The following is a 22,717-nucleotide window of genomic DNA, read 5'->3' as shown; positions in this document are numbered from 1 at the left end:
TTGGAATCTGTCCAAAGGTCTAATATCCAGAATCTACAAGGAACTTAAATTTATAAGAAAAAAACAATCCCTTCAAAAAGTGGGCAAAGGATATGAACAGACACTTCTCAAAAGAAGACATTTATGCGGCCAACAATTTTTAAAAAGCTCATCATCATTGGTCATTAGATGCAAATCAAAACTACAATGAGATACCATCTCACGCCAGTTAGAATGGCAGTCATTAAAAAGTCAGGAAACAACAGATGCTGGCGAGGATGTGGAGAAATAGGAAGGCTTTTACACTGGTGGTGGGAGTGTAAATTAGTTCAACCATTGGGGAAGACAGTGTGGCATTTCCTCAAGGGTCTAGAACCAGAAATACCATTTGACCCAGCAATCCCATTACTGGATATATACCCAAAGGATTATAAATCATTCTACTATAAAGACATGCACACGTATGTTTATTGCAGCACTATTTACAATAGCGAAGACTTGGAACCAACCCAAATGCCTATCAATGATAGACCGGATAAAGAAAATGCACGTATATACAGTGGAATACTATGCAGCCATAAAAAAGAACGAGTTCATGTCCTTTGCGGGGGCATGGATGAAACTGGAAACTATCATCCTCAGCAAACTAACACAGGAACAGAAAACCAAACACTGCATGTTTTCACTTATTAGTGGGAGTTGAACAATGAGATCACATGGACACAGGGAGGGGAACATCACACACCAGGGCCTGCTGGGGATTGGGGGGCAAGGGGAAGGAGAGCATTAGGACAAATACCTAATGCATGTGGGGCTTAAAACTTAGATGACGGGTTGATAGGTGCAGCAAACCACCATGGCACATGTATACCTATGTAACAAACCTGCACATTTTTTTGCACATGTATCCCAGAACTAAAAAGAAAATTTCTTATTTTCTTGGCCGGGCACAGTGGCTCATGCCTGTAACCCCAGCAGTTTAGGAGGCCGAGGCAGGTGGATTACTTGAGGTCAGGAGTTCGAGACCAGACTAGCAACATGGCGAAACCCCGTCTCTACTGAAAACACAAAAAATTAGCTGGGCATGGTGGCGCATGCCTGTAGTCCCAGCTACTGGGAAAGCTGAGACAGAATTTCTTGAACCCGTGAGGTGGAAGTTGCAGTGAGCTGAGATCGTGCCACTGCACTCCCGCCTGGCAACAACAGAGCAAAAAAAAAAAAAAAAAAAAAGAATTCCTTACTTATATTCTTATAGACTATATTATTTTAAATGTGGTTATTCCAGAGATTGATGGTGGTGATGTTTGCATAACAATATGGATTTACTTAATGCCACAGAACTCTGTACACTTAAACATGCTTAAAATAATTTTATATTATGTATATTTTACCACAGTAATAAATATGGAAACAAACAGTATGGAGGGGCCAGGTACAGTGGCTATCTCCTGTAATGCCAGCACTTTGGAAGGCCAAAGCAGGAGGATCACTTGAGGTCAAGAGTTAAAAACCAGTCTGGGTAACATAGTGAGACCCTCCTCTCTACAAAAAATAAAAATTAGCTAGGTATGGTGGCATGCACCTATAGTCCCAGCTACTCGGGAGACTGAGGTGGGAGGATTGTTTGAGCCCAGGAGGTCGAGGTTGCAGTAGGCCAGGATTGCACTACTGCACTCCAGCCTGGGTGACAGAGTGAGACCCACCATCTCATAAAGAAGAAAAAAAAAGCGGGGGAGAACTGGAGAGGGCAGTTTCTTTCCCTTCAAACTATCAAAGCAAGGAAAAAAGTAGTTCTTTATGTCTTTTTGCCAAGAACTCTCAGTTCTTAGTCATCTATTGTGTTTTACAGTCTACTTTATCTGATACTAATATAGCCAGTCCAGTTTTCTTATGAGTATTTGCAGGGTATGTAATTTTCTGTCCTTTCACTTTTAACCTGTTTTGATTTTTGAGGCAGTCTCACTTTCTCACCCAGGCTGGGATGCAGTGGCATGATCTTGGCTCACTGCAACCTTCACCTCCCAGGTTCATGCGATTCTTGTGCCTCAGCCTTCCAAGTAGCTGGGATTACAGGCTCATACCACCATGCCTGGCTGGTTTTTGTATTTGCAGTAGAGACGGAGTTTCACCATGTTGACCGGGCTGGTCTCAAACTCTCGACCTCAGGTGATCCACCCCGCCCTCGGCTTCCTAAAATGCTGGGATTACAGGTGTGAGCCACCACGCCTGGCTCTTCATGTGGATTTCATTTACTATCTGGTATCATTTTTTTCAGCCGGAAGGGCTTTCTTTAGTATTTCTTTTTTCTTTTTCTAAGGTTCCCATCAGATGGGTAATGTGCTGAAGTCATAACAAGGTTTGAAGGAGGCATGTCACACACACGAGCATGAAAACCCAATCATCATGCTTACGAACTACAGAAGGATTTCTTTAGCATTTCTTCTAAGTCAGGTCTGCTAACCATGAAGGCTTGTAGTTTTTTTGTTTTGTTTTGTTTTTTTGTCTGGGACTGTCTTATATTTTTATTTTTGAAGGATAGTCTTGTTAGATGTATTAGTTTTTTATTGCTGAATTAAAAATTGCCACAATTGTAGCCCTCAGAACACCCCCAGCCAGGTGCAGTGGTTTGTGCCTATAGTCTCATCTACACAGGAGGCTAAGACAGGAGAATCACTTTAGCCCAGGAGTTTGAGGCAGCTGCAGTGTGCTGTGATCATGCCTGTAAATAGCCTGCACTCCAGCCTGGGAAATAAGCAAGACACTGTCTCTTAAAAAAAGTAAAAATTTAAATAAATAAATGGAGTTTTAAATTATTTAAAAAACACCACCAAATATCATCTCACAAGTTTCTGTAAGTGAGAAGTCTGAATATGGCTTGTCTGGACTTTTTGCTCAGGGTCTCACAATTGCCTACAATCAAGGAGGTTGGTAGGGGTTGTGGTTTCATCTGAGGCCCGGGAGTTCTCTTCCAGGCTTACATAGTTGTGGGCAGTATTAATTTTCTTGGAGCTGTAAGTTTAGAGTAGCCTTCCTCTTAAAGGCCAGTGAAAAAAATCTCTTTGATCTCAGGGAAGACTAAAGCCCCCTTTTAAGGGGCTCACCTAATTAAGTCAAGACTACTCACAAAACTTGGTGAAGTCAAAGTCAAACTGATTAGGGAGTTTAATTAACATCTGTAAAATCCCTTCACCTTTGCCATGTAATGTAACCTAATTATGGAAGTGACATCCATTGCATTCATAGGCCTCACTCACATTCTAGGGGAGGTGTGTATGCCAAGGGGTGGCAATTTTAGGCACCATCTTGGAATTCAGCCTACCACGCTGGATAGGGAATTCTTTGTTGATTTTCTTTTTTTCTTTGAGCACTCTGAATGCTGCTGCTTCCTTGTCTCCATTGTTTCTGGTGAGAAGTCAGCTGTTAATCTTATTATGGGTCCCCTGTAGTGATGAGTAGATTTCTCTTGCCACTGTATTCAAGATTTTGCTTTTCTTTGGCTTTTAACAGTTTTACTGTGATGTTTATTGGGTGGGAATCTCTTTGTGTTTATCCTACTTGTGTTTGAGCTTCTTGGATGTATAGATTAAGGGTTTAGTCAAATTTTTTAAGTTTTCAGCCATTATTTATTGTTTCTTTCTCTCATCGTGGGACTCCCATTACATGTGTGTTGATATGCTTGTTAGTATCCTACAGGTCCCTGATGCTCTGTTCATTCTTATTTTTTTCTTTCTTTCTGCTTTTCAGAATGGACAGTTTCTTGATGTGTCTTCAAGTTTGCTGATGCTTTTGTCTGCCAGTTTGAATCCACTGTTGATCCCCTTCAGTTAATTTTTCATTTCAGCTGTTATACTTTTCAGCTGTAGAGGTCCAATTCAGTGTTTTTTAAATAATCTTTTTGTTGAGATTCTCTATTCCTTGAATCATTGTCATCATGCTGTCTTTCAGTTCTTTAAGCATGGTTTCCTTTAATTTGAACATATTGATAGCTGCTTGGAAATCCTGGACAGCTGAACAGCTGAACCACCCCAGAGACATTTTCTGACTTTTTATCCTCCTGTCTATGGCTCACACTTTCCAGTTTCTTTGCATGTCTCATAATTTTTTGTTAAACTGAACATTTTAGATAATACGTTGTAGAGACTCTGAGTTAGATTGCCTCCTGCCCCTCCCCAAAGGGGAGCTGGTGGTTGCTATTTATTTTTTTTAGGGACTTGCCCACATTAAGTCTGTAGTATGAGGTGTTGATAGCACGGATCAATTTTTTTTTTTTTAAGCCAGGTTTTCTAAGGGTCACCCTGAGTCAGTTTGTCAGCTTATCTCAGTGGTCAGAAATGACTGGTCAAAGGTTATGCGTAGCTATTTGAGCCAGTGAGGCTTCAGCCTTTTTCTTTTTTTAAGAGACAGGATCTTGCGCTGTTGGCCAGGTTGGTCTTGAACTCCTGGCCTCAAGCAGTCCTCCCACCTTGGCCTCCCAAAGTACTAGGATTACAGACGTGAGCCACTGCACCTGACCAGCTTCTGCTTTTTGCCAGTGCAGGTTGGGGAACAAGTCAAAGTTCAGGCAGTTTACAAGTTCGCCCCAGCTTTTACTTCGTGCCGTCTTCTCATGTCCATGGCTCTCCCTTGTCTGTGAAAGGTCTCATTCAGCCATGGATGTTTAGATAACTAGGGTTCTCTCCAGCTGAGCATGCATACAGCTTTGTGTAAGCACACATACTTTTTTTTTTTTTTTTTTGAGACAGAGTCTTGCTCTATCGCTCAGGCTCGAGTGCAGTGGCACGCAATCGTGGTTCACTGCAACCTCCACCTCCCAGGTTCAAGCGATTCTCTTGTCTCAGACTCCCAAGTAGCTGGGATTACAGGCATGTACCCCTATGCCCAGCTAACTTTTTGTATTTTTAGTAGAGACAGGGTTTCACCATGTTGGCCAGGGTGGTCTTGAACTCCTGACCTCGTGATCCGCCCGCCTCAGCCTCCCAAAGTGCTAGGATTATAGGCGTGAGCCACTGCGCCCGACATCACACAGATTTTCAGACCTCCACAGATACCTGGGAGTTAATCAAGGCCCCACCATGGCTATATAATTCTTCTGGTAAGTCTGCTGGTTCGTTGCTTGCCCCCAGTATTGCAACCTTGGGTTGCCGCAATATTAGCCTTCCCCACTGTTTGCTGCCAATGTTGCTGTTGGTTTCAACAATAGTCCTGCATTTGGGACTTCTATATTCTACTCCTGACCAGTGGCTCCCCTCCAGCAGTGATGGTATTGGTTTTCACAGCTTGCCACATCCTGGTAGAACTACCATTGATAGAGCTGGTGGAGCATGGTAACAATAGCCCTAGGTTAAAACACACAGACTTCTGGCCGGGCATGGTGGCTCGTGCCTGTAATCCCAACACTTTGGGAGGCCAAGGCGTGTGGATCACCTGAGGTCAGGATTTTGAGACCAGCCTTGCTAACATGGTGAAACTCCATATCTACTAAAAATACAAAAATTAGCCAGGCGTGGTGGTGGGTGCCGGTAATCCCAGCTACTTGGGAAGCTGAGGCAGGAGAATTGCTTGAACCAGTGAGGCGGAGGTTACAGTGAGCCGAGGTCGCACCACTGCACTCCAGCCTGGGCAACAAGAGCGAGACTCCTTCTCAAAAACAAAAACAAACCCACACACAGACTTCTGCTCTTCTTAACTGAGTTGAGTAGTTTTTCTTGAATGATTACTTTTCAATTTGTTATACACCTGTGCCCACTTTCCTGAGTTCTGATATAGTGGTTTGACATGTTTGTCTAGTTTTTTCATTGAATTTTGGAGAGAGGCTCTGTTGAGCTTCTCACTCTACTATTCCAGCAGTTCCCCTTTACCTTTTTACTTTATACCTTTCTTTTAGGTTCTCATATTTTTAAGAGAAATGGTCTTATTCATATTATGTTTTTCTTCACATTATTATGCTTTTACTCTTAATTTATAGGTGCTCAGAAACACTTTTTATGCAGTGTTTAAATGTTTTTAGAAGCTTCTTAATCAAATATTTCCAGGCCCCTTGAACATAGTAGTTGTTGAGATATTCATTAAATGCTCATTTAGTAGAGTTTTAAAGGTTTATTTAATGTCTGCTTTGGGTCAGGTACTATAACCATAGTGTGACTTTAGAGCATGGACTTTGAAGTTGAACGTGTGTGAGAATCCTCTCTCTGTTAATGGACATGTGACCTTGAACAAGTTACTTAATTCTTCTCTTTTGAATGTCTTCGGCCATAAAATAAAACTTCAGAGGAGTAAATGTGACTTAAGGCATAATATTTGCCCTACATTAAGTATTCAGTAAGTGATAACTTGTGAGAATGTGTGAGAAGAATGTATAATAATAGTTTCTACTTAATTATTAAGGTAAGTGACAGTATTTTCTTTCTTTTTCTTATAAGAGACAGGGTCTTGCTATATTGCCCAGGCTTGTCTTGAACTCTTGGCCTCAAGCAGTGCTCCTGAGTAGCTGGGATTACAAACATGAGCCACTGCACCTGGCTCATTTTAAAGATGGTAAAACTCAGATTAGAGAAGGAAAGTAATTTGGCATGATCGTACTGTTAATGAGTTCCAGAAAGAGGAGTCGAACCCGGGTCTGCTTGACTAATTCATTTTTCCCTGCTACTTCCAGGAATCAGAAAAGGTGTCAAGGGCTAGGCACAGTGGCTCACGCCTGTAATCCCAGCACTTTGGGAGGCTGAGGCAGGTGGATCACCTGAGGTTAGGAGTTCGAGAACAGCCTGGCCAATGTGGCGAAACCCCGTCTCTACTAAAAATACAAAAAAATTAGCTGGGTGTGGGGGCACATGCATGTAATTCCAGCTACTCGGGAGGCTGACACAGGAAAATCGCTTGAACCTAGGAGGTGGAGGTTTGAGTGAACCGAGATTGCACATGGCACTCCAGCCTGGGTGACCATGTGAGACTCTGTCTCCAAAAAAAAAAAAAAAAGAAAAGGTGTCACAAGTTTGTGGTTAGCTCCTATCATTGGTACAAAGCAAATATTGAATTATACTTACATATGTTTGTTTGCATTTTCCCCCCACCCCATGCAACATGTCAAGAACTTCCACTACAAAAGTGATATACCAATTATTTGAACTTTGTGTGTTTCTCTAAGATACAGCCTTAGTGAATAAAACCTGGAATTTCTTAGGTGAGCGGGAAAATAAGAGGCTTTAAACTCTTCATCCACAAATATGAGCATGAAAACTTGGACACTTTTTAAAATTTTCTTTTTTATGGCGGTTGAGGTGGAGGTTTCACTGTGTTGCCTAGGCTGCCCTCAAATTCCTGGGCTCAAAGGATCCGCCTACCTCAGGCTCCCTAGTAGCTGGGACTACAGGCACATGCCACCGCACCTGGCTCTCATGAACACTTTTGATATGTAGTGGTGTAAGTGGCTATAAAAAGTATACTTAGAAAAATTTTGTTAGCTTTAAAGCCTCTCAGCCTAAAACATTGTATATACATGTTTTTATCACAATGTACTCCAAAGATTATGTACTCTCTTACAGAAACCTCCCCAGTGGTATTCCATCTCTTTAATTCTCTTTCCTGACCTATGTTTGTCTGTTCTGTGACACCTACTCTGCTTGAGTATCCTCTTATAATTCTTAACTGTGTCATAAAATCAGCTAATGCAGGGACAGTGTTCATGTACTTAGTTCATGGTAGATTCTTTTTGGAGGAGAGGGGTATCCATTATAGTTGATTCTTTTTTTTTGTTTTGTTTTGTTTTTTTTTTTTGAGACGGAGTCTTGCTCTGTCGCCCAGGCTGGAGTGCAGTGGTGCCATCTCAGCTTACTTCATCCTTGACCTCCTGGGCTCAGGTGATCTCCCGCTTCAGCCTCCCGAGTAGCTGAGACTACAGGCGCGTGCCACCATGCTGGGCTAATTTTGTATTTTTAGTGAAGATAGGGTTTTGCTATGTTGCCAACGCTGGTCTCAAACTCCTGAGTTCAAGTGATCAGCCCACCTCAGCCTTCCAAGGTGCTGGGATTACAGACACAAGCCACTACACCCAGCCCATCATGGTAGATTCTTTTTTTTTTTTGAAATAGAGTCTCACTCTTGTCCCTCAGGCTGGAGTGCAGTGCCACGATCTCGGCTCACTGCAATCTCCGCCTCCCTGGTTCACGTGATTCTCCTGCCTCAGCCTCCTGAGTAGCTGGATTACGGGCGCTCACCACCATGCCTGGCTAATTTTTGTATTTTTAGTAGAGGTGGGGCTTCACCATGTTAGCCAGGCTGGTCTCGAGCTCTTGACTTTAGGTGATCGATCCGCCTGCCTCGGCCTCCCAAAGTGCTGGGATTACAGGCATGAGCCACCGCACCTGGCCTCATGGTAGATTCTTAATGCCTTTTATGTTGTACACTTATTAGCATTCTAAGTAACATCATTTTAATGGCTAATGAGCTGCCATAATCAATATTTATAGATATCATGGTTTAAAATCTTACCATGCTTCCAAGTAAGATTTGAGGGCTAGAGATAAAGGATCTGGAATGATATCCTTTTCTTACAAACTCTGCAACTCAGAGTAGAGGGGAAGGTATTGGAAGGTGGAGAGAAAGGTGGCCAAAGTACTTAGAAATCAATTTTAAATTATGAGGAAAAGAACCAGAATATTCTGCTCTCCAGCTCCACCTCAAACACTTATTATACCTAACAGTTAAAGAAGATATAGTAGCCAGAAAATACTTTAAATTGTGCTAAGCTGGTTATGTGTTGAAACTTTTGATGGCAAGTTGCAGCTTCTCTTAGCCATGGTTTATTTAGGGGATTCTTAGACAAAGAGTTACTTTCCATTTCTAATAAAAAGATTTTTATGTTAAGTGATTTGAGTACTGTCAGACTGTTAGAACAATAAACATTCTTTGTGGAGCTTTATGAAAGGAGTAAAGTATTGTAATGGCACTACTGTCAATCTGCAAATTTAAAGCATATGCATGTGTATAGTGTTTAATGTCATGATGTCTAGTTGCTGTTATAGCTAATCACTCTGACTAGAAGAGTTTATTAATATATGTATCACTCATGTGTTAGAGAATTTAGACTTATTAAACATTCATTTTCATGTTTTTTATAGTTTTCCAAGTAATACTTCAAGCTTAGAAGAAACAGCTTAGTTTTGTTCTTTTATAATATAGGTGGAAACTGTTTTATATATATATATATATATATATATATATATATATATATATATATATATATATATAAAGAGAGGTAGAGAGAGAGACAGGGTCTTGCTTGTTGGCCAGGTTGGTATTGAACTCCTGGCTTCAAGCAATCATCCTGCTTCAGCCTCCCAAAGTGCTGGGATTACAGGCACGAGCCATCGTGCCTGGCCAAAACTGTTTCATATGACTATTCTTAGAGGTTTATTAAGTTATTTATTGTAGAGAGCAACTCAGTCTTCAATTACAGTTTTTATTTAGAATCTTACCTTTCTTTAGCATAGAAAAACTTTAGCTGATTTTATCAGATTTCTAAATTATGAAGGAATACTTTCCTTGCTGAATAATTGAGAATTAATTGACTTTTCTGTATTATTGAGGAACTTCAACTACTCAGAATATAATCAGAAGCTAATTAAGGAAGTAGAAAAGAACTAAACAGCGAAGAGTTGAATAAATAACAAGTCTATATACTTTTTTTTTTTTTTGAGGTAGAGTCTCGCTCTGTCGCCGAGGCTGGAGTGCAGTGCGTGGTATCAGCTCACTGCAACCTCCGCTTTCCAGGTTCAAGTGATTCTTGTGCCTCAGCCTCCCAAGTAGCTGGGACTACAGGCATGCACCACCATGTCCGGCTAATTTTTGTATTTTTAGTAGAGACAAGGTTTTACCATATTGGGCAGGCTAGCGTGATCTCCTGACCTCAAGTGATTCACCCACCTCGGCATCCCAACATGCTGGGATTACAGGTGTGAGCCACCGTGCCTGGCCCAAGTCTATGTACTTTTGAGTTACCAAGTTTTTAGAGATGAAATACTGTCTTCTCATGATCTGCATCTTGTTTAGCATAACTCTACCAAAGTCAGGTTATTGCTTCAGTTGATTATTGCTATGTAAAAACCCTAAAAGTTGGTGACCGAAAACAGTTACAATTAAACATTCACTTCATTACAGTTCTACAGTTTGGTCAGGTCTTGAAGTCATGGCTTGTCTCTATTCCACTTGATATCTGTGGGGCCACTTGACTGGGACTGGAGGATTTATTTTTGAGATAACTCTATCATATGGCTGGCTGCCAGCTGGGATCTCAGATGGGGATGTAAATCAGGTCCTCAGTTCTCCTTCATGGGGAGAGTTAGACTCCTCACAGAATAACGGTGACAGGATCGCAAGAGAGAATGTCTTTATGAACAAATGTTCCAAGAGGACAGGCCCCAATTCACAAATGTTTAATCAAAGGCAGTCACATGGCCAAGCCAATGTGAGAGAGGATACAAAAAGATATTTAAATATTGAGTGTCATGGTTTGTTGTAGGCTACCAAAGTAGCTACTACTACTGCAGTGTTCCTTCTCATTATATAGCAAAGTAGCCTTTCTGGAGGACAACTTGAAGACTTAACATTTATAGTCTTTGGCCTAGTAATTTCACCTTTAGGGTTTATTCTAAGGAAAATATTTAAACTCCCTGGATCTGTATCAAGGCTTCATCTAGTTTTCATCCATTGCATTTTGCCCAGAGTTAGATAGCTGGTTAATGCAGGAATTCAGATTAAAGCCAGATTTTCTAGTTCCAGAACTGTGTGCTTCATCATTGTACTATACAGCCTCTCACCCCGGGATGTCTGTATATAATCATGTTAATGATACGAGAAACTGATAATATATTTAATAAAAATAAGATTTGTATATATAAAAATCTAAAAGGCTATATACTGAAATGGAGTATCTACAAGTCAATATGTATGTTTTTTAATTGTAAGGATATCTTTTATAAGTCTACCGTGCAAACTCAATATATTCACATGTATATGTTTTGTTTTGTTTTGTTTTGTTTTGAGACAGAGTCTCACTCTGTTGCCCAGGCTAGAGTGCAGTGGTGCAATTTTGGCTCACCGCAACCTCCGCCTCTTGGGTTCAAGCGATTCTCCTGCCTCAGCCTCCGAGTAGCTGGAACTACAGGCACATGCCTCCACGCCTGGCTAATTTTTATACTTTTGGTAGAAACGGGTTTTGCCATGTTGGCCAGGCTGGTCTTGAACTCCTGACCTCAGGTGATCCACCCGCCTCGGCCTCCCAAAGTGCTGGGATTACAGGCGTGAGCCACTGCACCCAGCTGTCACATGTATATGTTATATATATATATTTCTTATATATTTTAATTTTGCCTTGATTACTCAAATACTGGTCTCCACCCTTTCATTCAAACATCAAAGAGCTGTGTGATAAATTGCAGCTGTAAATGCTACATGTAATGAATCTTGGAAGAGTATTCCGCTCTCCCCTCCCCACCCCCTCTTTACACTGTAAATATAATGTAAATATAACCCTTGAGGAGGATGTCTTGAGATCCCTGTAGTCCATAGCTGCCTGATGCACCATATGTAGAAGCTTAGAAAATACGAGTACTTACTGAATAGAGCTTCTTAACCAATATTCTTTAACTGGCTTCCACATCACAGTTTTACTTATAATGACTTTACACTCCATTCTCACAGTATTATTCCAAATCACTACCCTTAAAGAGGTAAAATATTATCGCCCATATCTGTCCCAGCTAAGCTAAACCAGAATTACTTGGTGATTGTACAAATTCCCAAGTTCCTACCCTCTTTCACATTTGTTAAGTCTAGGGCAGCAGTTATTCGCTCTTTTGGCCAGGCTGGAGTGTACTGGAACAACCTTGGCTCACTGCAACCTCCGCCTCCCGGGCTCAAGCGATTCTCCTGCCTCAGCCTCCCGAGTAGCTGGGATTACAGGCGTGTGCCACCATGCCCGGCTAATTTTTGTATTTTTAGTAGAGACAGGGTTTCACCATGTTGGCCAGGCTGGTCTCGAACTCCTAGGGCAGCAGTTCTTGACCCTGCATGCACTTGAGAATCATTTGAAAATACTGATGTTCAGATTCCACCCTAGATCAGTTGCATGAGATTCTCTAGTTGGTGTCACTTGAGTGTGTTTCTTAGGATTGGACAAGTTGGGAAGACACCAGAAAATAGTTTTGCATTTTAAAGATTGTCCAAAAAAGGTGTTAGACTATCATTAGACAGTTTTATTTCAGCATAAGCCTGTAGGATTATGTAAATCTTCATGAATTGTTATGAATGAATTTTCCTTTAAAATAGAATTATTAATGCACAGTTTCATTAGAGATTACTCATTGAAAACCTTGTGTGAGCTCTCCAGTGAGTCTTGTTGCTAATTCACAAATGAAGAATATGGACAATGTAGGAAAAGTATCTGGAATTCCTTGGTTTATGCATTTAAGCTAGTCTAGATAATTTATTCTCTACTGTTTTGGAAATTATACCATAAAGGATACTTCTTTTAAAATAAGGAGGAATTGTATCACTGGAAGGCATGTCCTTATTTTTTAAAGAAAGAAACTAAACACGTTGGCTTAGTGACAATCTACATTTCAAAGGTTCTCTGGACTAAAAGCTTATTCTTCATTTAAATGACTTCTTCTCAGCCTTATTAAGAGTTCATCTAGGTTATAAACCATATCTCCAGTTATTCATGCTGTTCCAGATTGGGTAAAACAGGTATCAAAAGTACTGAAGGGTGAAGCAATAGCTTAAGCACTTCTCAGTTTATCTTTTATCTCTAGATGTAGATATTTGGAGAAATGCAGCTGTTTAATGAGAACTGTAGTGGGGCATCCATTTACATCTCTTAGGATTGGTTGAATAGAGTATGGCCTATTGAATATACTTTTGATGTTGTTGCCAGTCTCTTTTCAAATGTACACGTGACACTATCTGAAGAAATACTAGAAACACCTAGTAAACATTTTTCTAATATCTATTGTTAAGCTGTATTCAGGTGATCACATTTTGAGGCTTGGTTTTCTGCTTGGCTATCAGTGATAATCAGGTAACATATAGGGTATCTGTGAGCTGCTGACTTTAATAGGTCAGCCTGTGTGAGTGTATAAGACCTACCTTTTTGGAGACCAATAATGTGGTAGTTTCCTGTGCTTAGACTTGAAGGGAGCACTTGTTTTAGACCTCTATACCATGGTTTGAGAAATCTTTTCCTTAGTATGTAATTTCCATTTGCATTCCTGATGATCTTACCCTGTGTGATTAGTAATACTTTTTGTGGAAAATGGCTGGTTTCTCTTTTATAAAAATAGTAGTTTAAGAGTATCCGGCATACACATATCTCTTTTAACATTTTATTGCTTTGCAGTTTTGTTCCTGGTATATTAGAACAAATAGACAACAACAAAATAACATTGAACAATTCAGGTTTTTAGTCTTGTTCTTTTCTAGTTCTTTGAATGTCCCAGGATCTTGTAATTATTTCATCACTTTTTCATAAGCCAAGCAAAATATATTCTCATCTTGCAAATGAAAAGCAAGATACCCAGCAGCTTGAGCATTACCCCGAATTTCTCCAGAAGAGTACAAATATCCAAGTAGACTATAAACCCTTGTTTAATTCTGTTTATTAAATCAACAAATTGAGAACATTCTGTACTTAATACATCGGTATATTCATACTGTATTTGGCAGGGAGTGGGGCTTTCCTTCAATAAAGCAATCTCTCTCCTAATGGTTAAAGTTAGATAAATAACTTCACCTAAAAATGTGAATTCTCTAAGAAACAGAGTTTATTTTGTGGTCTGATAGTTTTGTTAAGTTCGAATTAGCTAGGCAAATTCTAAATGGCAATAAATTTTATTATGAAGGGCTGGTTCAGGAAAAAGGAATTAAAAGGTGGGGAAAAGATAACTATTGGAGGAATCTGACCTCTCCTTACCAAGTGACCCAGTAATGGGACAAACTGACATTATGTGCCTTCCGATGGAAAGCATCAACATTCCTGCCATTTAGGAACATTACTGCCAACAATGCAAAACAAAGCTGGTCATGAGGAAACAGACAAACCCAAATGTAGAATGTTGCTCTGAACTCTTTATTGTCAATGTCTTGAATGACAACAAGACGGGGCGACTCTTCCAGATTAAAGGTGACTAAAGAAACAACCAGAGGGCTGAGTGCAGTGGCTCATGCCAGTAATCTCAGCACTTTGGGAGGTTGAGGCGGGTGGATCACGAGGTCAGGAGTTCAAGACCAGCCTGGCCAACATGGTGAAACCCCGTCTCTACTAAAGATACAAAAAATTAGCTGGGCGTGGTGGCGCGTGCCTGTAATCCCAGCTACTCGGAAGGCTGAGACAGGAGGCGGAGGTTGCAGTGAGCCGATATCACGCCATTGCACTCCAGCCTGAGTGACAAGGGAGACTGTGTCTCAAAAAAAAAAAAAAAAAAAAAAAAAAAACACCACCAGAGGTGGGAGGATCCCTCCAGCCCGAGTGCCTGTAGCGCGCTAGGATGTTGCCTCTGTACTCCACCCTTGGCAACACAGGGAGACCCTCTTTTTTTCCCTGTCTTCTTTGATAATGTTGGTGATCTATTTTATAGTTTTCCAAAGAAATGTTACTAAGTAGTGGTAACAAATTAACTAGCATTTGGCAAATAACAATTAACAAAGGCATATTTTGAGTGTGGAATAACATAGTTTTATAGACTCAGTGGATTCCAGGAAACCAACTTAACTTTTTTGAGATGCAGGTAATTACAGTTCTCTGCTCTTTTAATGTTAGTTTGGGCCCTGACATAAGCTTTAAGTGACTGTTAATATTGGGTTTCTTATATAGAACCCTTGAGAGCTATCCAGATTATTTGAGCCTCTGTCTTTGCTTCAGATTTATAATAAAACGTGATTTGCAGAACTTTTGAACTCCATGAACAAAATTGAAGTCTAAAGTAGTCCAGGGTTACTCAAACTCATCTTGTTCAGCATTTACTAGTATATACCTATACAAATAGATGAAGGCTGTGGCTTACTTTTTGTTCTTGCCCTATGCTGTACTTTACTTTTGCTTGTCTCCCATCTTACCTGTCTGCGATTACTGTGCCCACATCGGCTGATCTATTGTTATTTCCCACAAATAACATATTTCTTGTATTTCCTACAAATATTATTTCATACAGATGGTTGTATTTAACACTTTTACCTGTTAAGAAATAAAATGAACAGTAGCTAGGAAGAAAATTGTGGCTTCCAGTTTATACTCAGCCTGATACTAAGCAACTTCTCTTAAAATTAGGGGGAAAATATGAATATTAGAGTGAGAGAATACTAAATCTTGCTGTTTAAATTTCAAAAGTTTTAGTCATCTTAAAGTAAGTTAACAATATTTAAGCCTGATTTACATTTAATTTCAGAATTCAGCATTCTTTCTGGGTAAATCTAGAGCATTTAAAGTGGCATCCAAGATAAAACCTTTAAGGGATTTTTGCTGTAATTTGCCTCAGTAGTCTGACTCTTGTCCATACATTTCAAAGCAGATAAACCTAGGAATCAACTAGAGCCATCTGTTCTTAATTCTACACCTTAATCCTACATGCAGCTCATCTGTGGCTTCTACTTCTGTAGTAACTTCTTTGTTCTATTTTTTCTGTTCATAGCTATCATTTTTCTATTCAAGCATATTTATTAACTCCTGGTGCTCACAGGTTAGCCCCATATTTAGAGTGCATATTTAAACCATATTTAGAGTGCATATTTAAACCTTAGCCCCATATTTAGAGTGCAATTTAAACTTTTCAGTTTTATTTCCCATCATTCCCTATGCTTTAGAATATTCAAGAATTATATACTAAATATACACTGTACTTTTCTTCTCTGCATTTAGCTCACACTATTTTCACCATTTTCAGCTGTCTTATAGTATGGCTAGCTCTGTGTTAAAAGAGTCCTGGCTGAGGCCATTGCACTCGCGCCATTTTACCCTAGCATGGGCGACAAGAGCGAAACTCTGTCTCAAAAACAAACAAAACAAAAAAGAGTCCTGACTGGCCGTATGCAGTGGCTCACACCTCATATTCCAGCACTTTGGGAGGCTGAGGTGGAAGGATCCCTTGAGTCCAGGAGTTCAAGACCAGCCTGAGCAACTTAGGGAGACCCTGTCTCTAAAGGAAGGAAGGGAGGGAGGGAGGGGGAGAGGGAGGGGAAGCAGAGAGACTGAGGAAAGGAAAGAAAAGGAGGGGAAAGAATGAATGAATCCGGGCCAAATCAATTGTCAATTCTTCCGTGCTTTTCATATTATACAAATGGTATTATGCTATATAATATACTGTTCTGAAACTTTTTTTTTTTTTTTTGAGGTGGAGTCTCGCTCTGTCGCCCAGGCTGGAGTGCAGTGGCATGATCTCACCTCACTGCAACCTCCGCCTCCCGGGTTCAAGCGATTATCCTGCCATAGATTCCGGAGTAGCAGGAATTACAGGCTCGTGCCACCTCACCCGGCTAATGTTTATATTTTTAGTAGAGATGGGGTTTCACTGTATTGGCCAGGCTGGTCTTGAACTCCTGACCTCAAGTGATCCACCCGCCTCAGCCTCCCAAAGTGCTGGGATTATAGGCATAAGCCACCGCACCCAGCCTGAAACTTTTTACATGTCATACATTCTAGACAGCTTTTCTGATTAACCTATGGCTGAGTTATATTTTGTAAAAAGCTGTGTAATATAAGCTTGTAATGTAAGATTTATTGTTTCTAGTCTTTTTTGGGGTTTTTTTTGTGTCTATTACAATGCTAAAATATTTTTGTATGTGTGGAAATATTTGTAGGATTAATTCCCATTGAAATTGTTCATTCAAAAGTTAAGTGTATTTAATAGAGTAATGGATAGTGTATTCACCAAAATGCCCCCCTTTTTTTTGAGACCGTCTCCCTCTGTCACCCAGGCTGAAATACAGTGAGTGATGTGATCACAGCTCATGCAGCCTCAGCCTCGAAGGCTGAAGCCATCCCGACACCTTATCTTCCCACTACAGGCATGTGCCACCATACCCAGCTAATTTTTTTTTTTTAAACAGAGTTTCGCTCTTGTTGCCCAGGCTGGAGTGCAGTGGCGCAATCTTGGTTCACTGCAGTCTCCGCTTCCCAGGTTCAAGCAGTTCTGCCTCAGCGTCCCGAGTAGCTGGGATTACAGGCACCCGCCACCATGCCTGGCTAATTTTTGTGTTTTTAGTAGAGACAGGGTTTCACCATGTTGTCCAGGCTGGTCGCTAACTCCTGACCTCAGATGATCCACCCGCCTTGGCCTCCCAAAGTGCTGGGATTACAGGCATGAGCCACCACGCCCAGCCTGCCCAGCTAATTTTTTATTTTTTGTAGAGATGGGGGTCTCACCATGTTGCCCAGCCTGGTCTCAAACTCCTGTGATCCTCCCACCTCAGCCTTCCAAAGTACAGGGATTACAGGCTTGAGCCATCATGCCCAGCCAGTTTGTAGTATTTTTAACCATGGAAATTCAACTTTTTATATGCTTATTTTCTAACCTTCTTGATTGGTGTATGTTTCATAAGGGCCAGGTCTGCATCTTATTCATCATTATAAATAATGATTCTCCCTTATCTAGCATGGTGCCCTTTTATAGATGATCAGTAAATAATAGCTTAGTCCTCCTGAAGCTGTAGGTAAAAAACCTCTCCTCCCTTCAATCATTTTATGAAAGTTAAATAAATTGAAAGTGACCAATCACAGGAGTTTCAGCAGTGATAGTTCAGTACCTTAAACAACAACAACAACAACAAAAAAAAACCCACATTTTGCACTTAGTTATTTTAATCAGTTACATTGAATTACACGTCCTTGTAATGATGAGGAAGACGTTTAACAGGCTAAGTTAACCCACTGCATATGTAATGGGCAAGTGATGTTTGAATTTCTTGATGTGACTTTAAACTCTAAAGCAGTCCTCATGCAAAAAGAGAAATCATAACCAGTTAAGAAAACTAAAAGAACTTTCTTAAGCTAATCATGGTCCTCTAAATTTAAGTATATAAACTATCAAACTATTAGCTAATCATAGAAGGGAAAGTACTTTTCCCCCTTACCCCTCCTCTTTCTATTAGAGTGAATCAGATATAATCATGATTGTGTCAAAAGTTCAAAAGGGAAAATGGAAGGTAAAATGAGCTGAATTGGCACTCTTCTCTCAACATTGTACCTGTAAGCTTGATATGTTGTTTCAGAGATTAACTTTATAGACTTCCGTACCCAGAAGTATGAAAATTCTTAGGGGACTCTTTTCACAAGCTTGATCTTAATGTATTTGAATAAAGAGAGCAGTTAATCCCCTTTGTAAAGTAATTTGAGAGGAGGGAATTCAGAATGTAAAATCTCACCTGCAGAAAACACTCAACTCTGTAAAGGCCTTTTTATCTTTAAGGCATTTACAAAGACTTAATATTTTAATGCGGAAGGGTGAACTTGGTTAAAAAGCCAATAGGTGAAATTAGAGAGAAATAATCCAGTGCTTTCTTTCTGGGAATTATTCTACTCTCCAGGGGACCTAATTTTATTCCCTGTGGGGAATGAGAATACCCTCTGTACAACAAGCCAGCATCTTTAAATATAAGCTTGACTTTTAGTATAATAAGAGTCTTGTTAGGTGCAATTTTTTCCTTAGTCATTAATACAATGAACAAATGTTGTGGTTACCTGGGAAAGAAAATTCAAGTGCTTTTAAATCTCTTGTGAGATTTGGTTTCATGCTTGAAACCTATACACTGTTATGCCCAATAGCATCTGTTGAAAATTCTGAGCTGTAAGGTATACAACATAGAGAAGTTAATACACTTAGGAAAAAATTGAGACCACTACAAAATGGATTTAAGGTCCTGAATTAAAAGCTTTTCTTGTGCTGAGTGACAGCTACTTACCAGTAGCATTAAGCTTAACAAATAAGTAGAACTTTCTTAGGAGTGAATATTACAAGATGATGTCCCTGTATACACAGTAGGAAGCCAGTCTTTCCTTCAGGTGGCACTTAACTTTTTTCTTCCAATTGTAAAACACTTTGCAGTTCTATGCAAATTCTGTGCTAATTAGTTCAAAGTCTGAATTAACGGACAGAATATAATCTAAGAGAATATATAGTGTTGAGTAGTATTTTTGGTAGGGTATGGCATTAGTTATTATGTTAAGTCATTTCTGTCTCCTACAAACTTTGTGATATTTTGCACATTTTAAAATCTTTTTGGCTGGGCACGGTGGCTCATGCCTGTAATCCCAGCAGTTTGGGAGTCCAATACAGATGGATTGCTTGTACTCAGGAGTTCAAGACCAGCCTGAGCAACATGGTGAAACCCTGTCTCACCAAAAGTACAAAAATTAGCCAGATGTGATGGCATGTGCCTATAGTCTGAGCTACACAGGGGTTTGAGGTAGGAGAAATCACTTGACTTGACCCTGCCATGATCATGCCTCTGCTCTCCAGCCTGGGTTACAGAGTGAGACCCTGTCTCAAATAAAATTCTCAAATAAAATAAAATAAAATCTTTCTTCTCCTTTTTTTTTTTTTTTTTTTTTTTTTTTTTGAGAGAGAGGGTCTCATTTGTTGCCCATGCTGGAGTGCAGTGGTGCAATCATAATCATGGTTCACTACAGTCTTGAACTCCTGACTCCTGGGCTCAAGAGATCCTCCCACCTCAGCCTCCCAAGTAGTTAGGACTACAGGCACATGCCACCATACCCAGTAAATTTATTTTATTTTTTGTAGAGATGGAATCTTCTTATGTTTCCCAGGCTGGTAACTCTTGGCCTCAAGCAGTCCTCCCATCTCAGCCTCCCAAAGCACTAGGATTACAGGCATGAGCCACCATGCCTGGCCTAAAATCTATTCTTAATGATAAAATACTGGTCTCATACCACTCCTAATAGTCTTTAGTGTTTTTAGTCATAAACCATTTTTTATTGGATTTGGTAGCATCTTTTGTTTTGTTTTGTTTTGTTTGAGTCAGAGTCTCACTCTGTCACTCAGGCTAGAGTGCAGTGGAGCGATCTTCGGCTCACTGCCACCTCCACCTCCCGGGTTCAAGCAGTTCTCCTGCCTCAGCCTCCCAAGTAGCTGGGATTGCAGGCACCCACCACCATGCCCAGCTAAGTTTTGTATTTTTAGTGGAGACAGGGTTTCACCGTATTAGCCAGGCTGATCTCCTGCCCAGGCTGGTCTCTTGCCCAGGCTGGTCTTGAACTCGTGACCTTGTGATTGGCCCACCTCGGCCTCCCAAAGAGCTGGGATTACAGGCGTGAGCCACCACGCCAGGCCTAGCATATTTTTTCTTGTTGTTGTTTTTGTTTTTGGAGACGGAGTCTCGCTCTGTCACCCAGGCTGGAGTGCAGTGGCGTGATCTCGGCTCACTGCAAGCTCCGCCTCCTGAGTTCACGCCATTCTCCTGCCTCAGCCTCCTGAGTAGCTTGAACTGCAGGCGCCCGCCACTATGTCCGGCTGGTTTTTTTGTATTTTTAGTAGAAACGAGGTTTCACCGTGTTAGCCAGGATGGCCTCGATCTCCTGACCTCGTGATCCGCCCGCCTCAGCCTTTCAAAGTGCTGGGATTACAGTCGTGAGCCACCGGGCCCTGCCGCATATTTTTTCTTTAAAGGGGATCCAGTAAAAGATAATAGAAATCTTTCATGTTACTTTTTTTAAATTTAGAAGTTGACTGAAGTGGCAACAAGTAGCCTTTGCAATCTTATAAAGAACAGTCTCCAGAAATTTTCTTACATTCCAGTGTAACTTCAAAGACTGGGTGTTATGTTTTCAGTTCTTAAACTTGCCCTCCGCCTTTAAAGCTCTGGGTTTATGAGCTTGGTCTACTGAGTACGATTTAATTTCCTACTGGGGTAAGACCCACAGACACTGTATGCAGCACTTTCCCTGCTTTTCTTGGCATTTTTTAGAAGGCCATTAAGAATAATGTTTTATTTAGGTCTTTTATTATGCAAGATCTAATCCAGTCCTCATAACAAAATATTTTGGTTTCATTTAGAAGCAGCTAAGTGGGCCAGGTGTGGTGGCTCACGCCTGTAATCCCAGCACTTTGGGAGGCTAAGGTGGGCAGATCACGAGGTCAGGAGATGGAGACCATCCTGCCTAACACGGTGAAACCCCCTCTCCACTAAAAATACAAAAAATTAGTGAGCCATGGTGGCGGGCATCTGTAGTCCCAGCTACTTGGGAGGCTGAGGCAGGAGAATGGCGTGAACCCAGGTGGCGGAGATCGCAGTGAGCCGAGATCACGCCACTGCACTACAGCCTGGGCGACAGAGCAAGATTCTGCCTCAAAAAAATAGAACAAAAAAAGTAGTTAAGTGAGCCAGCACAGTGGTATGACCCTGCAGTCCCAGCTACCCGGGAGGCCAAGGCAAGAGGATTGCTGGAGCCTAGGAGTTTAAATCCAGCCTGGGCAATGGAGTGAGACCCTGTCTCTGGGAGAAGAAAAAGAATTTCTACATCAACGGGCAGTGCGATAGGCATTGAGACATAGGTTAGGGTTTTGCTATAATGAATGAGCACCAAGAAAATAAAATTTTAAAAATTAAAAGGTAAGGTATATTTCCCCTATGAGGACTGTTTGCTGAGGTACTAGCTAAGCTGGAGAATAGTCAAGAGCTAGCCTTTTTTCACCCCTGCTTAGTTGGCATTTTTAAAGCTCACTGAAATAATAAGAAAATGACCTACATTTATGTAAATAACCTCAGGCAGAATGACATCCAAAAGCATGCATGCAAAGGTACATTTAAAAGTTGTGTTCTTGTGTAAATACTTTTAAAGAACTAGTGGGCCAGGCAGTGGCTCAGGCCTGTAAGCATAGCATTTTGGGAGGCCGAGGCAGCAGATCACTTGAGGTCAGGAGTTTGAGACCACCAGCCTGGCCAACATGGTGAAACCCCGCCTCTACTAAAAATACAAGAAAATTAGCCAGGCCTGGTGGCGGGTGCCTGTAATCCCAGCTACTTGTGAGGCTGAGGCAGGAGAATCACTTGACCCTAGGAGGTGGAGGTTGCAGTGAGCCAAGATCACATCACTGCCTGGGCGACAGTGAGATTCTGTCTCCAAAAAAAAAAAAAAAAAAAAGAACTAGCAAAGTTTTATTTTGTTATGGGTAAAAGGTCATATTAAAAACATCATGATTTCGGCCGGGTGCCATGGCTCATGCCTGTAATCCCAGCACTTTGGGAGGCCGAGGCGGGCGGATCACCTGAGGTCAGGAGTTTAAGACCAGCCTGGGCAACATGGTAAAACCCCATCTCTACAAAAATACAAAAATTAGCTGGGCATGATGGTGGGTGCCTGTAATCCCAGCTACTTGGGAGGCTGAGGCGGAAAAATCATTTGAACCTGGGAGGTGGAGGTTGCAGTGAGCCGAGATCGTGCCATTGCACTCCAGCCTAGGCAACAAAGGGAGATTCTGTCTCAAAAAAAGAAAAAGAAAGTCATGATTTCTTTTGTTAAGGTAATCAGGCTTGCCATACCCGTCCCCCCATTTTTTTGAAGTTTCCTTAATGTGCTTCAATTTAGGAGTAACTTTTTTCGTTTCAGACAAATCTTCCTATTTTCAAGCTGAAAGAATCTACTGTTAGAAGAAGATACAGTGACTTTGAATGGCTGCGAAGTGAATTAGAAAGAGAGAGCAAGGTAAGAATGATTTATAATGCAACTTTAAAGCAAAAC

At 40.9% G+C, this 22,717-nt stretch overlaps 1 protein-coding gene and 1 non-coding gene across 4 annotated transcripts in view; one reads left to right on the top strand and one right to left on the bottom strand.

Annotated features, from left to right (window-relative positions):
- Positions 1-22,717, top strand: part of SNX3 (sorting nexin 3) — a 49,552-nt gene that overhangs the window by 15,429 nt on the left and 11,406 nt on the right. For all 3 annotated transcript variants that reach the window (XM_031012420.2, XM_031012421.3, XM_055390723.2), the window contains exon 2: positions 22,586-22,681. In XM_031012420.2, the coding sequence (XP_030868280.1) occupies positions 22,586-22,681 (96 nt within the window). The remainder of the gene's footprint in view (positions 1-22,585; positions 22,682-22,717) is intronic.
- LOC115935176 (small nucleolar RNA U13) lies at positions 2,302-2,405 on the bottom strand. The gene has a single exon (XR_004070876.1). It is a non-coding gene; the product is annotated as a small nucleolar RNA U13 (small nucleolar RNA).

The sequence above is a fragment of the Gorilla gorilla genome, chromosome 5, assembly GCF_029281585.2.
Source record: "Gorilla gorilla gorilla isolate KB3781 chromosome 5, NHGRI_mGorGor1-v2.1_pri, whole genome shotgun sequence".
Lineage (NCBI taxonomy): Eukaryota > Metazoa > Chordata > Mammalia > Primates > Hominidae > Gorilla > Gorilla gorilla.
The sequence above is the reverse complement of the archived record's forward strand: the minus strand, read 5'-3'. Positions and strand labels throughout refer to the sequence as shown.